Here is a 19,636-nt window from a genome sequence, read left to right on the forward strand (position 1 = left end):
TTAATGAAATCCATAGTCATCACAAAGGTGCTGCCTTTGTGGTTTTGGTAATGGGGCTGATTTATTCTTGTTTGTGTGTTTTGGCTGATCATATTACATCTCCTGTAATTTTATTTTCCTCTCCTTCAATGCTGCCTTTTACTGCACTCCCTAAAAACACCGCATTTATTTATGGGGGTTGGATGTTTTTGGCAGTGAAGTCAGAGGAGTTGGTGTGTTGGAAATGTGCAGTGGCTCTCCAATCCAGGTTGTTGCTCCACGGAGCTGGGTTGGCTGTTGTAACACCTTGCAATTTAAGTTGCAAACCTTTTCCCTTTCATAGCTGCATTTGGACCCAGACAAACAGCTTTGCACTGGCAGCGGGAATGTGTCCATTAGGTTGCTGTAATTTGTTCTGTTCCAGCCAGCCACCTGTATCAGGACACTTGTTAATAATTTCTGCATCAGAGCCCTGTGAATTGCCTGGATCTTATTTCTAAACAGTGTGATCAGCACCTGGAAATTTCAGAAAGATGAGGAGAGTCTTTTGGGGTGATGGTTCAGGAAAGCAAATCTCCTTCAGCCTAAATATGATCTGCTCCCCTGGACTTGGACAGAGGCTGTACCTGTTTTCTGATATTTTACTTGAATGGGCTTTAGAACAGTCTGTGCCCCAGGAAGAGTGCAGCGAGGAAGGAAACCCAGCCCTTGGGTGTTTGCCTAGAAAAATGGAAGTATTGGTGTGGCATGGATAGAGGTATTAAGTTATTAATATGTGCTGGGTCTGTGTCACTGTAGCTTGTGCTATCTCATTTAAAGCCTGACCTACTGTGCCTGGCCCTTTGTAAACATATCACTACTCAGGTTCAACTTGGTTGGCATTGCTGTTTATTTGGAGCCTGAGTACTATAAAGTAATTGCTAGAAAGCATTAACTTTTATATTCAAAGTTTTATTTTTGTCTTTCTATTTAGTAAGAAAAAGCATGAAAATATTAAACTAAGTCTTGATATTTAGGAGGGAAATATAAATAAATTGGTACTTTTAGAATAATGCTTATATCAATTTTAAGCATTTTTATTTGTAGAGTGGACTGATGACATTGCATTTTTGAAATTTACAATATTGAAGCAGCTTACAGAGTCCCATTCTGCAAACCTTCCCCCCTGCTTTCTGATAATCATTGGCTAATTTATTTCTGTAAGAACATTTAAAAATATTGTAGTTAAATAATACAAAGAGAATAGAGTTAAGGCTCAGTAGTGTTCAGCCAGCATGTGAAAAGCATAGTGTCTTAATTAAAAGAAATGCAGAAAACTTAGTTATTGGAAAGCATTTTTTACTGCTAGAGGATTTGTGGGTGACTAAGAAATTTATAGACTTGAGTTTTTTATTTTTTAAATAAAAGCCAGATACATGTCTTCATAGTTTGGCTTGTTGACTCAATTTACTTGGATGGAATTTTTCAACATTTAAAACAAATTAAAATTCATGAATCGTTTGTGCTTAAAGGCACAAGCTTTTTTAGACACAGCAGTTAAGACTTAACTGGTTACATACATAAAATACTGGTTTGGATATGTAAATTTGGTACTTGCTCCCTTAAAAAATGCAGATGAAAGTTGAAATAGTTGGGCTAAAGCCTTGATTACCTGTTATACAATAATTATTGCCCTTGAATAACTGTTTATATTAGCATTGTATTGTCTTTCTCTCTTGTTTCCTGCAAAAGCAGTGACTGCTTTGCAGGACAACTGTGAAGAAAACATTCCACCGCAGCAGAAGGCAGCAAGGCGGTTTGTAAAGCTGGTTTGTGCTGCCTCAGTCACAGTCTGCAATTTCTTGGTACTCAGATTGTTTGCAGTTTTGATCTGTTGATCCAAAGTCACTCTTGAATTGGGTTTTGCTGCTCTGTGCTGGTGTGGTGTGACTCGTTCAGGAGGGGAAGGTGTTGTTCCAACCAGGGTGCCACTGGTGTTAGATTAGGATCAGCATTGTTTTATTCTGTGGTAAATGCAGCATGTGAATTTTTTAATTGTTTTAATTATTGTGGCCACTTGATTGCTGGTACAGCTAAGTGAGCTATTCCACAAACATTTGTAGATGTGGCCGCTTTTATTGGCAGGTTTTAAACTCTGCTTTCCTGGAATTTGCTTAAAAACATGACTCTGAGAATGTAGGTGAGCAGTCAGTGGATGTTGACAAAAAATGACAATTGTTCCAGATCGAAATGTCTGTTCTCTTTGAAATCTATTACTTCAAGAATATTTTGAGGATTTTGTGTTCACTTAGAAAGCTCATTTCTCTGCTGCTGTAGTATCCAGACACTCAATCACTGTAGCACAGCTCTGGGCACTGTGTTGGTGTCAGAGAGGTACCAGCCATGGCTTGTTTTTTTCCTCTGGACTTCTATTGCAGAGGACAAGGGGGAGCAAAGTGAGGGCTTTGTGGCTGTACATGTGCAGATGCATATGTACAGCTGAAAACTTAAAGCAGTTAAATTAGAATGTACAATTTTTAAGTAAAAAGAAAGGTAAAACAGTAGATAAATTGGGAAGCAAAGACAGACTACACCCATTTGGATGTTCCTTACTAAGGCTGTTTGATATGTAAAGTCCATAATTTGTACATAGAAGTCCATAACGGGCTTTCCCTGGAAGCTGTGTTAATTTTCTGTAGAAAGGACTTTTTAAAGAACATTGGAATAGTTGAGATTGAGTTTTGATACATGAGCCAGGTAATTAGTGTTTGAGCATCCACTATAGCTGGAAAACATGGCGCCAGTGAGAGCAAACCTGTCCAGTCTTGTCCCTCAAGTGGTCTCTACTTATTGAGTGACCCTTGCATTTCTCATGCAGCCTTTCCTGGTGTTTGACTGAGGTCCTCCTGTGGATGGGGTTTGAGTCTGGGAACCTCACCCAGGAATATGTGTCCCATGGAGCTGCTGCATCTGAGGGTGTTTGAGTGCCCCTTCATGATCAGCAGCAGCAGTTTCACTGTTGGTCTTGGCAGACTGTGAAAGACACTGGGAGGGGAACACACTGTGGAACTGTGAAGAGTCATTTTAGGGAAGAAGTATATGAATAATAAAGGAGGAAGAACTGGCAAACATTTGATTTTGTCTTGGTAAAACAAAATTATACTAATTTTTAGTGGGTGGGTTTTTTTGTTTGTTTGGGTTTTTTGCCTTTTTTTTTTGTTTGGTTGGTTTTCTGGTAGAAAGCCATAGAGGAGAAATTTATAGTTTATTAAAAGACTGAAAACTTCATAGTAATCCAAAACTCTCATGCTGTTTATTCTCCTCCACCTCCTACAACATTTTATTTCCCTTGTAATAATTAGTTTGAACTTTCCTCTATTTCTCTGGATCAAGTAATTTTCATACAACTTTGGGATTTTTTTTATATGCTTTAAATCTTTCTTCTAAATTATGTTTTTATAACAAAAAAAAAAGCCATGAATACATTATAATTTCAATTTTCATGGCGTGTGGAAGATTTCTGCACTAGGTCTTTATTGTTTTTGAAGAATTCATCACCCTAGTTAAGAAGCTTAATATAAATTAAAGAAGGTATTAAGGAACATTAAGACATCAAAATGTGGAGCGTTCTTTTCCTTTCGATTGCTCCAAATGCAAACAAGTTGAATAAAATGTAATCAAAGGGCCTGTTTGGAGAACATTGAGTGGCTTTACAGCTGTGCTGTAGAGAACCTCTGGTAAGAGCATAATTCAAATAAAAAGGCCTTTCTTTCCTCCTCCTAATTCTCTTTGTTGTGGTGACAACAGAGTACAAGCCCGATAAAAATTTAATCACCTTATCTTTTTAAAGCAAATTGCATATTTGTTTACACACAATATACATAACATGAAAAAGCAAAAGCTGCTATCCAATCCCCCTCCCCTTCTAATCGCCTTAAAGGCCCTTGCCTAGAAGTTTAAAAAAAAATATTTAAATGTTTTAGTCTTTATTCTGAAGTCCCATTGTTCAGGATTGCTTTAAAAAGGCAGCCTGGGGAAAGATGAATATCGCCAAACTTAAACTCTGGACCAGGGCTGAGCAGCAGATGCCTGGGATGTGTCAGTGGAGTTGGTCCAGCTTAACTGGCTGCTGCGGTGCCTCCTCCACATGGAGAGTGGCAGGGGAGGTGGGAGGATTACAGAGGGGCCTGTGGATTGAGCACTTTGATTTGGAGCTGCTTTGTAATGAATTGCCTTTGATTCTGTGTCAGGTCTGCCAACCTGGACCTCTTCTGCATTGTATGCATTTCTGAGAGGCTGCTGCAGGAGATCCTGGGCGCTGCTGCAGGTCGTGTTGTTGTTGTTCCCTTTTCACTGGGATGATGAAGTTTTAGTCTCTTATGTTGAATGCAAAACATGTTTTCAGTTGTTTCTGCTCACCTTGGTGCACACAGCTTGAGCATTGTTGGTTTTGTTTATTTACTGTTTAATAGGTCCTGGAATGCTGACAAAAACACAATCAAAAGTGCCTTCTGGCCCACTGCTGAGTGGCTCTGGGCTGAGAAACTCCTTCACTGGATGGGAATTTAGTGCCAAAGGGATATTCTATGGTTTTCAGAATTATGAAAGCTCCTGTGTTTAGTGGTTCCATAGTGGTTCCTATTTTTACATACCTAACTACTCTCTGGGGACATGTTTGTGATACTGCTCCTCTTGATCTGAGAATTTAATCAGCAAGGACTACCTCAATAATAAAACTTGTGAAATTCTGTCCTGTATTACAGTTGTCATACACTCTCCCAGATTGCACTCTGTGTTTATGTCTGCATGTTTCTTAGTACTCTGCCAGAAGAGAGAGAGCTTAGAAGATCGAGTGACAGTAATTGTGATTTCAAGACACTGTTCTGAGTGTTTTGAATGGTCTTGGGTATTTCATGCTGACCTGCCTGTAATTTTTCTACTGCTGAATTGTAAGAAGAGCCTGCCTATAATCCCAGGCTTTCAACATTATATTTACATGCATAAATAATTTGATTCCTTATTAGTTCCATCATTTTTTCATAGTTGTTCCTGTTTATGCACTGGGCATTTTCCATGCATTCAGTTTTTGCTTCAGGGAGTTTGAAGAATGTGTGGACTGAAATCACAGCACCGGTGTGAGTTGTGCCTCTCCCTGCAGGTGTGCTACAGCACTTAGGCATGATCTCAGTGGCTCTGTGGACCTTTAGTGGCCATCAAATGAAAAGAGAGTTGTAATAATTGTTGATATGATACATCAGCTGGCATAATTGCAACCTTGTTACTGTACTGAAAGTCCATGCAGAAATTAATTTGAAAATTTCCTCTAGGCTAGTGGAACAGTCTTGGATTTGAGGCCAGAAATATGGTCATAGTGGTTGTCTTTTAGCTCTGACAGTTGATCCATTGTATTGTGTGTACACTTAATTTATGTAGGCTGGACCTAGAGCATGGTGCACTGGAGTCTCCCTGTAACCTGTATTAAGGTTAGTCCCTGCTGCACAGAAACACAAAGTTTTGTAGAGCATACAACTCATAGTTGTGTTCCAAGAGTCAAGGTGGAAAGTTCTCAGCTGTTAGGGAAGTTGTTCCAGAAAGACTTTGCCAGCAAATGGTTGTGGTGCACTGTGCAACAGCAGCTGTGTTGGGCTATAAAATGAGGTCAGGTTTGGTACTCTCAACTGCTTTCTGCTGAAGGATGGCCAACTAGCCAAGAAATGAAGACCTAGAGTATGTCACTTCATCTCCATGCTGTCATTTAGGGCTGAAGGGTATGTTGGTGTATTTTGGCAAACCCTCAGTGGGAACTGCAAATATCCTTCTAAAGTGTGTGTGGGCTTGTGTAGATTTACTTAAGTAATGAGATGGGTGCAGAGCAGTGGTGTGATACATGATGGGGATTTGTCAAGTTCAGAAATCTCTCCTGCTGTGTGGCTTCAGATGAGAGTGGTCCATTTGTACTTGCTGTTTAATAGTTGCATTTTATTTTTGAAATACAAGGTTAAAAAATGTGGTCGTATTATGTAAATTTGGGAAAACAGATAATATATCCTGGTCATCTTGCTGGAAATTGAGCAATATAAAGCTGAATGAATCGCATACTCAATGCACTGTGTTATGCTGGGTCTCCTCAGTGTGGATGACAGGTTTAGGATGAAGAGAGGAGAGGGAGACACAGGGAAGTGTACCACTGATACCCACTCAGCAGCTACGGTGCGGTGCAGGAGTCTGTGCTCCATTTAGCAATATGAAAAATATCAGACTGAAAATCAAGACGCTGACTTCATGTAGAAGGTATGGCAGACTAATTAAAGAAAAAAATGTGTACCAATTGAGCCTATAAAACTCTTCCTGACCTTGAGAAAACTCCCAGGGAGCTGTGGGAAACTCCAATCTGTCCCCTCTGAACTTTTTTGTGTTGTTGTTTAAATATAGTAACTGCTTTTTTAATTAAAAAGAAAAATTAGATGGCATTTCAAATTGTGTCCATGGTGCCTTGGGGACCTATTACAGTACAAATTACCCTCTACTATTTAGTGAGGTCTTGTTTACTATTGTGTGAAAGGGGGGTTACCAGTGTAAGGATGTAGGACAAGAAGGGCCCTTCTTTGAAAGTCTGGCTCTGCACATGAAAGTGACGCCAGCAATTGGAAGCAATTTGTGGAATTGTTTGATTATATTAATTATGGCACCAGCAAACAGTGCTTGGGAAACAGTTTTGTTTTCTTGCATTCTTTCTTGATTGCTTGCAGCAAAAGCCAAGATACAAAATGTGCCTTTAAGGACTGCCAGAGAGCGCAGTTCAAGCCATTGTGTGGAATTGGCACTGAGCTTGAAAGGGTTGTGTCCAGCTTGATGGGAGAGTTTTCCAAATACAGCTTCGGCCTGAACTTCACCCAGGTCAGCTGCTTAAATTAAAACAGCTTCTGTCTTCCTCATCAGGGAAGATTGGCTCTTTCCCTGCGAAGTAGGAGCCCATAATGAAATCCATGTTATTTCCAGTAGTACCACTTCTTATAATAATATCTTTCAGTCCAAAAGCCTGTATAAACTTAAATTGATACACAAGACTCAGTCCTGCTCACCACTGAGCTGCAGCCTTCTCTGATGTGGTACAGGGCAGCTGTTCCCCAATTTATGGGAAGATGTTTTATTTGTGAAGGATTTCCAAGCAGTCTGCCATGCTGAGACTGCAGGAATAGTGTTGCTGATGCAGGCTGGCTGTCACAACAGTGTTTGCTTGGGACATAGGGCAATCTGCTTCTGCTCAAAGTGGCTGTAAGATTTTTTTTTTCCTTGTCTCTGTCACCAAACAAAGAATTATGGATGTTTTGTGTAGATCCCAAATACCATGCTGAGGATTTAGCACATTTGGGAGGAAGGAATCTCCTTTCTTGTCTTCTTGGAGGCTGGTTGCTCCCTGGCCAACTTCTTGCTGTAGCCCTATTAATATTCACAAGCCAGGCAAGGTGATAATAACTGATCTTGTACTGGCCAGAAAAGAAAAATTACTCTTCTCTGGAGTTTGAAACTCTAGCAGAATATTTGAGAGAGCTGACAAGAGATGTGGAAAAGGTGGTGTGAATCCAAAATAGAATTACTGGAGAATTATGATGGGATTTACATAAGTAAAATTCATTGCCTGATCTGTGGAAGTAATTGAGGCTGAAAACCTGAGCTCTGAGGGTAGCAAGGAAAGGAGTATGTATCCCTTGATTCTTGAGTGAATCTCGGGTCAACTATTACACTGAAATCATCTTGGTAATCATATTATATTTGCTGTTGTGGTGATGAATACCTAGGAGAGTAGATTGGCTCCTGTAAGAGAACTTAAATCTTCTGCCTAGAAAATGTTTATAGGTGTTGACCCTGATGTCAGGTAGAGAATTCCTGCTTGATCCTGGGCTCCAGTTAGCTCAGGACACAGTTCCACCCCTGCTCTTTCTCAAGCACAATACATTCCTGAGAGGCAGATGGGATGCCAAGCTAGACAGGATCAGCAGTCTCTAGATGACCCATCATCCAGTCCACTGGATGGAGTGGGGTGCATTTGAGTGTTTATGGGTACAGTAACACAGTACTTTTGTCCTTAGAAGGCTCACAGAGATCTTGTTTTTCCTGATCAGTTTGGGGGTTTTTTGTTTGGGTTTTTGTTTTGTTAGTGTTTTGGGTTTGGGTTTTGTTTGGGTTTTTTTTTAATTTTGTTTTGTTGGTTTCTGTTTTTAGATTGGTTTGGTTTTTTTGCTGAGATATTGAAGGTGCAAAATTGCATTAATAAAGTCAAAAGGTAGAATTTGGGGTATCTTTAGGAGAGGAGAAGAGAAGCAGAGTTGCTAACTGGTGTAAGGAGTTGAAGCAGCAGGATGTTATATTTTGTTGTTCTTGTCCTTCCTGCCTGACTGCAGAGATTACTGTAACAGGAGAGGCTGGGCAAACAGACCCTCTCATTTTGGAATGCTTCTAGCTTTTGTTTAAATCAAAATTCCAGAGTGTTACTTTAGAGATATTACATGAGCTTTTCAAGTTCTTAGGGTGCATAGAAACAGTTTTGTAGAACTGCTGACATGTTTTGGGACTAGTTGGAAAACAAGTGTGTGCTTTCTAGTGTATTGTGGATTCTCTGAGAATCAGTTCTTACAACACTGGTATTTCTATTAATTTTGCTGGAAACCAATGATAAATTTATTATTCTCATTTTAAAGTTAATCAGAATGTGAAACAAATGGGAGTACTACTCTATTTGAACTTTGTACCCTTCTTTGGACACATGTATCTATGTTTTTTTAAGAGTGGATATTTCTAAAGATGGATAAATATATATAGCTGTTGCAAGAAAAGAAAAATAAATTTGTTTTTAATTGTGTTGTGCTGAAATACAGGATTCTTGAGTCCTGCAGTACTGGCAGAAAGTTTCTATTTCCTTTCAGTGGTCCATCGTTGCAGTAAGCTGAGGGAGAGGCTGGGCTTTGTGCACTCTCTGGTGAAGCCCCTCTGCATCAGACTGTGGCATGGACGTCTCCATCTGAGCCTCTAATTATTTCTGATTTTCAGGTCAACCAGCTTTTGTACTCTCTGTTAGCAAGAGTTGATTCAGGCACACACTCTCTAACTGTGTAATTAGGGTTCAGGTTCTGAGAGTTCAATTTGAGGAAATCCTGAAATTGTGCAAACCAGCTGTTACGAATAATCCATTGTGAGTGAGGATTATCCCCAACACTTTGCCTCTTTCAAGTTTTACTCTTTTTTTCTTCCCTCGGGAGGAAAGAAAAATGTCTGCCTGTCATATTAAAAGGTTACGTTTGCCTCGGATAAAAATTATTTTCTACATCAAATATGCTGCGTTAACTTGTTCTCTGATGTTCAGTCCATTTTTAACATTTGAATGTTGACAGGAAACAAGAAGCTGTGTGTAGCTGAGTCTTCTACCTGCAGCATTCAAAGAAAGGGAATAGGAGATTTTGTTTACAGAAGGGAGAAGCAAGTTCAGTTTCCCAATGAAACTCTGCTTACAAATTCCTGAATGGAATGGGAGGTTTGGCAATAGCATCAGCAAGTCAAGAATAGTCTAGCAATTTCTTAATGTGTAATGAAGAAAGGAATATTTTCTATTCCCAGGGTAGCTGCTGGTGTAGCCTCAATGTGTTTTTCCCTAACAGCATGGTGAGGATCCTGAGCCAGCACTTTTCCAGCAAACCATGGCAAGAACCAGTGCAGGGTAGGATGAACTTTTCATTTTGGCCTGAAAGCAAAGTTCTCATTAATTGGGAGCATTGAAAGCTTTTAACATGATTTTTTTTCCCCCATTACAATTCCTATGCTGTTAGAAAACTGTGTAATCATCCATGCAGATACTTCCATGTTCACCAGCAGAGTTTGTAATAGGTTTTTTTTACAAGTGTGCACAAGAGAAGGGAGTTGTTGAAGTTCAGTGAAATAAATTATTGTCCCTGGCTGTGCTGGAAAGCCTGCCCTGCACCTATATTATTACACCTGTTTTCAATGATGGGTTATCAGTTGCTTAAAAATTGCTCCTGTCTCTGGCTGGGCTACAAGGAGATACTGTATTATCCTGCTTCTCATCTAAAGTGTGTCTGGCATTCAATCTTTAAAATCTTGCATTCAAACACAATGTTTCATTCGCTTTGAAGGAGACAGGACTATTCTTAAATATTGAAGAGAACTGTGAAAATAGGAAATGGAAATGCAGAGTTGGGAAATCTGAAAAGTTAAGTTGGAAAAGGGGGAGAGAGAGATAAAACTCCTGAAGGGCTGAATAGCAAGTGCAGTTGTGAGTCAAGGAAGAAGGAGCTGGACTTTAGAAAGAAAGAACAAGAACTGTTCTTGGAGACCTATAGAAGGAGCAGGGAAGCAGAAGGCTTATAAGGAAAAAAGTCAACAAAAATGACAAGGGATGTATGTTGATAAGTAATGGCAGTATTAAGTGAAGGAGAATGTGTAGTGGAGAAGTTAAAAGTGTAAAAGGCAAAGTATAGTCCAAGGCTACAGGTAATAGATGAAATAAATATTTACATGTGGCAAAAGCACAGAGGCGCTCCTTCACCCTGTGTTGGGTGAGCAAAAGGAATTGGAGGAGCAGATACTGCGTCAGCTTTCATCCTCCTTCCAGCTGAAGCAGGAGTAAAGACAAAGCAGGAGTAAGCCTGATTAGGGTGCTGTGTGTGGGTGCTGTGATTTGTGTCGGGGCTGGCATTCCAGGCTGGCTGCTGTGGAGCCTGTCCCGGGCGCAGCAGCTCAGGGAGGGTTCGGGGGCAGAACTTGTGTCCATGGCAGTCACTTCCCTGCAGGCAGGGAGGGAGGGGAGCTGCATTCATTGTGTACAGATAAAACTGGATTTTAATCTGCACACAAGAAGGTGCTCAGAGTTCTACAATGTGGAATTAATGTATGGAGTGGTTAAAATCTGTGTGTTTCCATGCAAATTTCTTGTGTGAGCAATTGTAAAATCGACACTGTCATTCATTTAACTGTGTAAAGTACTGCAAATCATGAAGCTGTTAGCTTTTTATTTGTGAAAACTGTATAAAATACTGTGTTTTTCCTTTATTTTGTGCATGTGAAATTGTTTTTAGACTTGGAAATTGTTTTTCCTGATTTGGTATTGCTTTTCATTTGAATTTGAAAATGCATTTTTTTATTAATATCACTTACAAATGGATCAGTTTGGACTAAATCCTTCAGGCCATTCTGAGACAAAGCATATTAGAGTCTATATTTTTATCTGTTAATTATTAACAGTAGTTGAAAAGAATGAAATAAATTACACTATTTTGCAACTAGATTCTCATATCTAACCTGAGTTATTGGATGCTAAAAGTACATTTTGCATAAGACCTTGTCTGGGCACTTCTTACAGACATGGTTTTGATGGGAAGGAATGAATTTGCTAAGCTTTCACATGTCTTATGTGCCTTTGAGGATGGCCCATTAATAATATTAATACATAGGTATTTTCCATTGTTGTATGCAAGGCATTTTTTAGAACTTTAAAGCTCAAGCCTTTTTTTTAACACATGGACCTTTTCAATTTAATCCATTAGCAACTTGGCAAAATAAAGTAATTGTCCAACAGAGGAAGAAAAAAATCTATTAACATTTGCTACAAATCCGAGTAGTACAGGCAGCACTTAATTAATGGAACAGATTTCTCACTATGTGTTCAAGCTAACATAGCTATTGTTCAGCAGAGATTAGACCCTTAATGTAAGTAAGTTAAACTAGACCTCCATCTAAAAATATCCGTCATTTCAGCTATTAAAGCTCTGATGTCTTCTTCGGTGACAGATATATTTCCCTTCATTTCCTTGGTTTTGTAAAATGTAAAGTATGCATTGTGTGTAATGTGAGAAATCCGCGGAGGTAGATGAAACCCCGATTGTGCCTGTCTCTCTCTGCCTGCCCCTTTGTGCTGCTCCCTGTCTCAGAGCCTCCTCAGCCCTGAGACCTGCTGGCACCAGAGCAGAAAAACAGAAAATGCCATTTGTCAGGGTATGATGCCAGCCACCTAATCTGTTTGCAGAATGAGGGCCATGGGATCTGATTAGGTAATTTAGATACCATGTGAGTTTAATAATACCTGAGCTGCCTCTGGCTGTCAGCCTGTCACTTCACCAGTAGAAACTGCCACGTTCTGCCATTTTTTCTGTAAATTCTTACCTGGAATACCTTATTTAGTCCAAATAGGTGTTAAGTGCTGCAGGTGAGGTATACCTTTACTTCTTCTATGTGGAAGTTAGTGATAGAATGGAGGAGGCGAGATGGCTCAGTTTTAAATGCATTTTCCCCAACAGAATTCCACATGCAGCATGTCTTTTTTTCTCAAAAACAGAATTTTTCAGACACGAGATGTTTGTTTGAATGCCACAGATGCTGTGCCAGGTTTCAGTTGTGTTGGGCCATCCAAGCTGATGTCACTGGTGGGTTTGAAGCTCAGTTTATCCACGGTGGTTATTCACCCTCGTGGCTGAGTCTTCCCCAACTTGCTGCAGCATCCCAGGGTCCCTGTGGGGTGAGAGGCCAACCACTGCCATGTCCCTGTGGGCAGAGGCAGCCTGGGTTCTTCAGATACGCATAAGGGAAAATTTTGGCTGCAATTTTAATGCCACATCTCCTCCCTTCCTCTCTCCTTTCCGCCAATTACCATTTTTTGGAAATTAGCGTCTCGCAAAGCCTGCTAACATAAATAAAAGTGTTTTAGGATTTGTTTGCTTTAATTAAAATGTGTCTTTCTGAAAGGATTTAGTTAAACATCTTTCTTAAACAGTGCTGTGCCAGTAACAGCAACATTTGTAATAGTGATAAGACCCAGAAAGGGAAACCAACTAGAAAGCAAAATGAAATGTTTCTTTGTCCAAAAAATAAATGGTCGTCTCAGGAAAGCAGAGGAAACCCTGTGCAGGGACAGTTACAATTAAATTGATCAAAACAGTAGAAAACATAAAATATTAAATAAATTCTGCAAAGGTAGCAAGTGGAGCTGTGTGAGGTCACTCACTCTGCTGTTTTTATTTTGTTTTCCCCTTTTTTGACTGTTGCTATTTTTTTCTAGCAGCACTCACAATGGTCTCAGAGCTTTCCAAATAGGAAATAAGTTGCTTTTCATGTAGTGATAAATTATTTTTCGTAGTGAAGATGGAGTGATTGTAAGGGTAATGATATTAATGGGATTTATATGAAAGCATCCAATTAAAAAATCGAAACAGCTGCATCAAACATGACTCTACAATGTAATAAAATCATATAATAAATATGTGGTCCCGCCACACCATATTACCTAGTTTGATTAATTGAACCTTACGTGTGCAAAGATAGTCATTATCAGACTTCTCAGCCATCAAGGAAGAACAGTCTCAATTATTTTCACAATGAAATAATCATTGCTTTTTTTGTGTCCTGCCATCTGGAAAAAGAAAACAGCAGCTGCCATGACTGAAATGCATGATCTTGCAGAACTGTACAAAGTTGATTGTGCTTGAATCTGGACTCCTGCAGCCTTAGTGAGGGCTGTAATTTATTTAGTTATATACATAACATGTTGATTTTTTCCTCTTTTGGACCCTTGCACTTTTCACTTTTCCCCCTTTCTTTTTCTTTTTTATTGGTTTTTTTTTGGGGGGGAGGGGGATGGTTGTTTGGGTTTTTTGTTTCATTTGGTTTTTGGTTGGTTGGTTTTTTTTGGTTGGTTGGTTTTTTTGGGTGTTGTTTTGTTGTTTTTGTTGTGTTTTTCTTTGTTTTTTGGTTTTTTCCAAATAAAAGACCCCTCTCTCTGTAAAAGTCTCCCCAGGGCAGGGCCTTAGGGATGGTTTACAGCCTCTGGTTGTGAAATGGCAATTGGGAGCATCCTGGTTTTGCTTCAACACTTCCTCATCCTCATTTCCTCCCTTCCCTTGGCCGTGCAGTGGGAATGCTGCTGGGACAATTTGCTCCCTGACACAGCAAGATGAGAAGCTGGGCTCTGGGGCTGTGTCCCCTTGCCATCAGCTGAGAGTGGCCCTGGATGTGTGTGAGCTGGAGCAGTTCACCTGTGCCTGCAGACCTCCTGTCTCCAGTAAATCATAAGCATCTCAATCTTTTTGTCAGGCTGTGATACGAGAATCCGCATCTGAATTTCAGTATGGAGAGAGAGAGGCTGATTAAGTGTTTGAGATAAGGTTATATGACACCACAGGTTAAAAATACCTGAACTGATTTTGGCCCAATGCCTGAAAACCACATTGTAGCATATTCAGGTGGCACTGAAAAAGCTTTAAGGAGTTTGTTGCTTTCTGCTTTATGCAAGTGCTTCTTCAGGAGTGGTCTTTTATGAGCTGCATCTCTCTTGTTTTACAGCACTTCTTTGGACTTTGCTATCTTGCTTTTCTTATCTAAAATGTTACCAATGTGTTAAGTTATAAGAAAAAATAAAGGTGTAACAAACCCTGGCTGTTTAGGAGGAAAAGGAGAAATATTTTTGTTTGGCACAAATGCCTGGAGAAACAGATCCCCAAAATACTATGCAGCTTAATTCTCATGCCCTTAAGCAATAAGCAGTGCAAGTTGAAATCCCTAACAAATACTTTTTCTTAACAAAATAAAAACAAAACAAAACCACAACAAACAAAAACAAGACCTGTATAATTTACAATGTGCAAGTTATAAAAAAGCAGTGTGCTTCAGGTAAATCCAGAAAATAGATTTAAAGAAATTCAAGAATCTTCTGAGCCTTGTTACTCTCTATCATTTTAGTATATATAAATATATTTTAATTTATTATTATCTCTATAATTTTATTCATGACTTATTTTTTTGTGAATATTCCTAGTGATGACAAGAAACTTTGGGTATGTGTCTAAATAATAGGAAAGGCCTGCCAAGTCTAAAAGACTTAGACCAGGCAAGCTGGTCTGGCTTGTTTAAATTCTTGCCTGTGTTTAATACTTTAAAAGCTGTAGATGGACACTGAAGGATTCTGCATTGGATTTGTGGTATCACTGTTATGAACTTTATGTTTAAAGACTTCTCTTATTTTCTATGTAAACTACCATACTGCAGGAGTCTTATGCAGAAATTTGACTTCCCTAATGCATTTGATTTACTTTATTTTCTTTAGTCGATTTCAGATGAAAACATGCCTGCTCATTTTTTCTAATTCTCTGAAATGTGATGTTGAGTGTGTTAGTCATGTGGGTTCTTATTTTTTTACAGATGGGCTGAAGCCAGATACCAAGATGCTGCTAACTGCTGCCTCCAAGAAGAAATCCAAGGGAGGGAAGGGGGATATGACCAAAGAGGATGAAAGCCCCAAGAATGATTCAGCCCAACCTGTTACTATCTCTCTTATCTTTAAAAGATATGTTTTTGACACACAGAAGAAAATGATTCAATCCTGAGGAAACAAGAGAGGCCTTTCATTACACCTTAAAGTCCAGACCCTGAAATGCATTGAGGTGGAATGTGTTTCTTGTCCAAACACATTAAACCTGTTCCTTCGTCACAAACAGAGCCTGGAAGCTTGTGCTGACTGTGCCCCCTTCCAAAATCTCTGCAATCTCATATTTTTCTGTTCAAATTTGCTTATTTTGTCATCTCTGTGATGTGCATCCTTGTGGCATCTCATCTGGCCCACCTGCCAGAGGAGCACCCCTGGGTGCACATTCTAATTGCACTGTTTGCCTGGATAATTGTGTTGAAGTTTCTCTTGATTTAGAAGTTTGCCACCAAGTCAGGATGTGAATTTCATGCGATTCACAAAGTGAAGCTGATTATTTTAGGCTTACTTCCTTGAGCAAAGTGGGAGACCAAAGGCATACTATTTAATAGGTGAAAGCTAAAATGGATGTTTCACATTCCTTCAGTTGCAAATGTGTAAGATGGTATCTGAGAGATGGTATGGATGTTTTTTGAAAATACAGTTTATATCTAGAAATATTTTTCATATTAAACATAATGATCTGTGTAGCTGAGAGTCTTAATTGTTCTGTTTGCTGTTCCAAAGGTTCAGAATTTATCTTCAGTGACATTTTATGTAACTTTTTTGATTTTTCTGCCTGTTCTGCAATGAATCCTATTCCAAAACTGTTTTCTTTTTCCTTTTTTTATTTTTTTGTAACCAAAATGCCTTTTGTGTGTGAAAGAAAAAGTTGCCTCTGGAAACAGTCAAGGGCTTTGTTTCATTAAAATAATGATAGAAGATTGCTGCATAAGCCTTGTAAAATGAGTGTCTCCAAGATGCTTTAGAAACCATTAGTTTTTAATAGGGATTTCATGGCTGCTTTAGCTCTTTCTCTCAATTTCATGTCCTAGGCTCATGAAAAGGAGAGCACTGGTAATATCCCTTCCTTGTTGCATACAAAGTATAGGACACCTTCATATGAAAACTAACAGCAATTCCACAGGTATGAAAGCTGCAGTCTGGAACAGAAATTGGACTTAGGCTTGGCAGCATGGCAAATGTTGGTTCCTGCCTTTTGAACAAAAAGAGTACCTGCTTGTTGATGCTGAATGGCAGCCTGTGACCCCTTTGATGGTGACCATGTGTACAATGTAAGTGCATGCTGCACAAGGAGGTAAATAATTGCTGCATTCATTCTTATTAATCATATTATTATATCCCTTGATGGGCATGAGTTCATCATGTTAACATGATCCTGATTTTTTTCCAGTCTTTCTCTTTTAATTTCTAGGTAGCCAAAGTGGCTACGAATGGCAAAGTTATCAGCAATTGAGAGGACATTTACAGCTGGGCACTTGTGAGACAGAGCAGGCCTGGTATCTAAACTAGGCTGATGGTCCCCCTCTAAATCAGAACAGAATTAGTGCTTTGTGTAATAATCCCAAACAGTTTCTGCTGAGTGAGTCCCAGCAAAGCTTTAGCACATCCCTTAAGATGATGGGGAAGGCTTTCAGTGTGATCCCAGAGGAATTAGGCAGGCAACTTTAGCTATTGGCTTAACAGAACTTGTGCTGCCAGCCTTGCTGGAAAATGTTTCCTTCTGTAATGGAAAAAATGCATTTCACACCCCTGTCACCTCTCCCTCCCCATTTCTCTCTTCTTCCCAAACACCCCCAAACGCAGTCTTTGGAAAGAATATTTATAATGTTATCTTTCTTTTAAGCCTTTATCAAATCCTGTTTTGTACTCTGCACTGTTACCTCTGCCTAAGATACTGCAGTGATGAACAGAGGAACAGGTGACATTGAAGGAACAGTGTTACTATCATCCCAGGTTAGTCTAAGAATTATGGGTATAAAAAACCTAATTAAATGCTCCTAGTTATTAAGGAACTTATACTTGTATCTGTATAGTTCTAGTGTCCTTGCCAAATTTTAAATGGGTTGCTAATTTGGAGTATTGGAAAGAAAAGGGGAGTGATCAGGAAAAGTGCTTCCAGAGTTGTTATCCTTGCACTTAAGGATTTTGTCTTTTCTCATTTCTAAGAACCTTTCGAGTAGTTCTGGAGAGGAGGTTGTCAGTGTAAATGGGGATATGTATTTTCACAAAAGCCTATCTGATGAATGTTCCCCCCCCCACACACCATGGATTGCCCTTAACAGGATCAGAGAGTCTGTTGTTATGGAACTTGATCCCTTTGAAAACTCATTAACCCTGAACACTTAGATTTGCAGTCCTCTGCTTGGCTGAAAGGACTCCTAGTGCAGGGAGTCCCATGGTTTATTTGCTTGGGTACTCCAAGGCACTGAGCAGCAATAATTCCAAAGTTGGACCTATATCCCTTTCTCATCCAGTCTCTTGTAAACATATTTTTAAAATCTTCCTCCTGTCTTCCATTTCATTTCCAGACTAGCATACTAGCTTGGCATTTTTCTTCCATCTTCTCAGTCTAAGACCTGATCTCTGCCTCAGTGCTCCAATTTCCTTCTTTGCTCATTGCTGCTCCCTGCTTTGGCTCTGCTCTTGCCTGGAGATCTGTGGCAGGGCTCCCAGGATGGTTGCTGGGAGCCCTGTGAGAGGGGAAGGCTCTTGGTCTGCAGCTCATCCCAGCTCCTGAGTGCACTGAGGAGCTGCCTCTGTTCAGGCTTTCACCCTGGGCAGTTCTGATGGACCCACAGGAGCAGGCAGTGCCTTCACCTGCCCCCTGCCATGCCCTTGTGCCTTGGAATCCTCTGCAGAAAGCCCCTGTCACAAAGCCTCGTCCTCTCCCTTTGCTCCTGCTGCAGAGGTCTGTGTAGGATTCACAGCTGGGGAGGGATCTGTTGAAGACTGGGGCTTGGTTTTGTGTTTCTCCCAGTGTAGAATTCTAAAGGGAGAACCTAAGTGTGCCCAAGAACTTTGATTATAATGTGCTATTACTGCAGATCTCTGGCTACTGTCCTGAGGCTGTTGGATACACATTTGAAAAAGGGTGAAATGGTGGAACAAAATGATTATGGGAAAATCAAAGCTTTAAAAGACATTTGTAGGATGAACAGATGTTCAAACATTCTTTTATTTGGTTTCCAGACAGATGTAGAGACTTTCCTTTCATCCTCATAATCAGTGCATTATGCTGTAATTTGTAAAAATGGCATTAAAAAAATATTAACAGGGTCATATTGTGATCTACTGACTCTGTGTCATTAAGCCGTGAAGTTAAGAACGGCAACTGGGAGCAGGGGTTAAATGTTGCAGAATGTACTGTACTAGCATTTATTGTCAGACTGTATTATAATGAATCCAAAATGGAATAAAGATGTAAGGAGGTTTTTTTTAATACTCCTAAGGTTGTCAGTGTTACAAAACTAGAAATTATTACGGCTGTGCAGATGTTTGGTGAGTAATACATCTTCGGGCTGTGGAGAGAGTAGCAGGGAGAAAAGCTTCGTTTTTACAAGCCTGTTTTCTACTTTTCCTTGGAATTTATTTTGGGACTGCAGTCTGGCTTGTGATCATGCCAGAGGTCTGGAGCCAGGAGGGTCAAAGCTGTGCTCATGGTAGCAAGGATTCAGTAGGTGGCATCCTTTGCTTGGAATCAAAGCTGAGTCTCCCCACCTAAAAAAGGGGGTTTGCACTGGAACTGAGACTGAAGGGTTTGCATCAGGCTTGCAACACAGCTTCTGTTGAAAACTACAATGCATTTAATGTCTGGGACAGAGCCATCAACTCCAATCTGCTGACCAAAGCCTGAGGCACTGGTGTCCTTTCTGTGTATGTTTCTGGCTCAGCTGAAAATAGCTGTCTCTTAAATCCTGTATTAGCTGGTTGCAAGTAACTGACTATGGAAAAGTGAACCATCTGCACCAGGGCAGTTCTTGGTGTGTACAAGGCATTTCTGGGCAATAGCCCTCTCCTTGCCTGTTGGACTCTGCAGCTGAACAGCCACGGGGTGGTAAAGCAAAATGAGAGCTTGTCACAGCTCGTGGGGTGATGCAGTGGTGAAGCCACAGTCCACCCCAGCACTGTTTGCCTCTCAGTGCTGGGAGAGCAGCTCTGTGTTTACATCTGCAAAGTGCTCTGGGATCTTGTGAAATGAGGGATGAAAGGCAGCAGAGGAATGCTACCTTATTAGCAGTTTCAAAACCCCTTCATGTTTCCCTTTTAGTTTAATATCCACAGTGAGCTGGAAAGCTCTTCATTTACAAACACATGAGTTTTAAACTTGTTAAGGATATAAATAGAATTATTTTTAGATAGAGCCTAGTACAGGGAGCTAACCTGCCAAGCCTGGCAGAAAGGGAAGGATTTTAG

General features: G+C 40.0%; 1 protein-coding gene across 2 annotated transcripts in view; it reads left to right on the forward strand.

Annotated features, from left to right (window-relative positions):
• Positions 1-18,662, forward strand: part of EEFSEC (eukaryotic elongation factor, selenocysteine-tRNA specific) — a 124,464-nt gene extending 105,802 nt beyond the window's left edge. Inside the window, exon 7 of one of the 2 annotated variants that reach the window (XM_066558278.1) lies at positions 15,157-18,662. In XM_066558278.1, coding sequence (XP_066414375.1) covers positions 15,157-15,341 — 185 coding nt within the window. In that variant the 3' untranslated portion in view covers positions 15,342-18,662. The remainder of the gene's footprint in view (positions 1-15,156) is intronic. The other variant, XM_066558279.1, reaches the window with a different exon arrangement.
• Positions 18,663-19,636: the final 974 nt, after the last annotated feature.

This window comes from Molothrus aeneus, chromosome 12 (assembly GCF_037042795.1).
Source record: "Molothrus aeneus isolate 106 chromosome 12, BPBGC_Maene_1.0, whole genome shotgun sequence".
Classification (NCBI taxonomy): Eukaryota; Metazoa; Chordata; class Aves; order Passeriformes; family Icteridae; genus Molothrus; species Molothrus aeneus.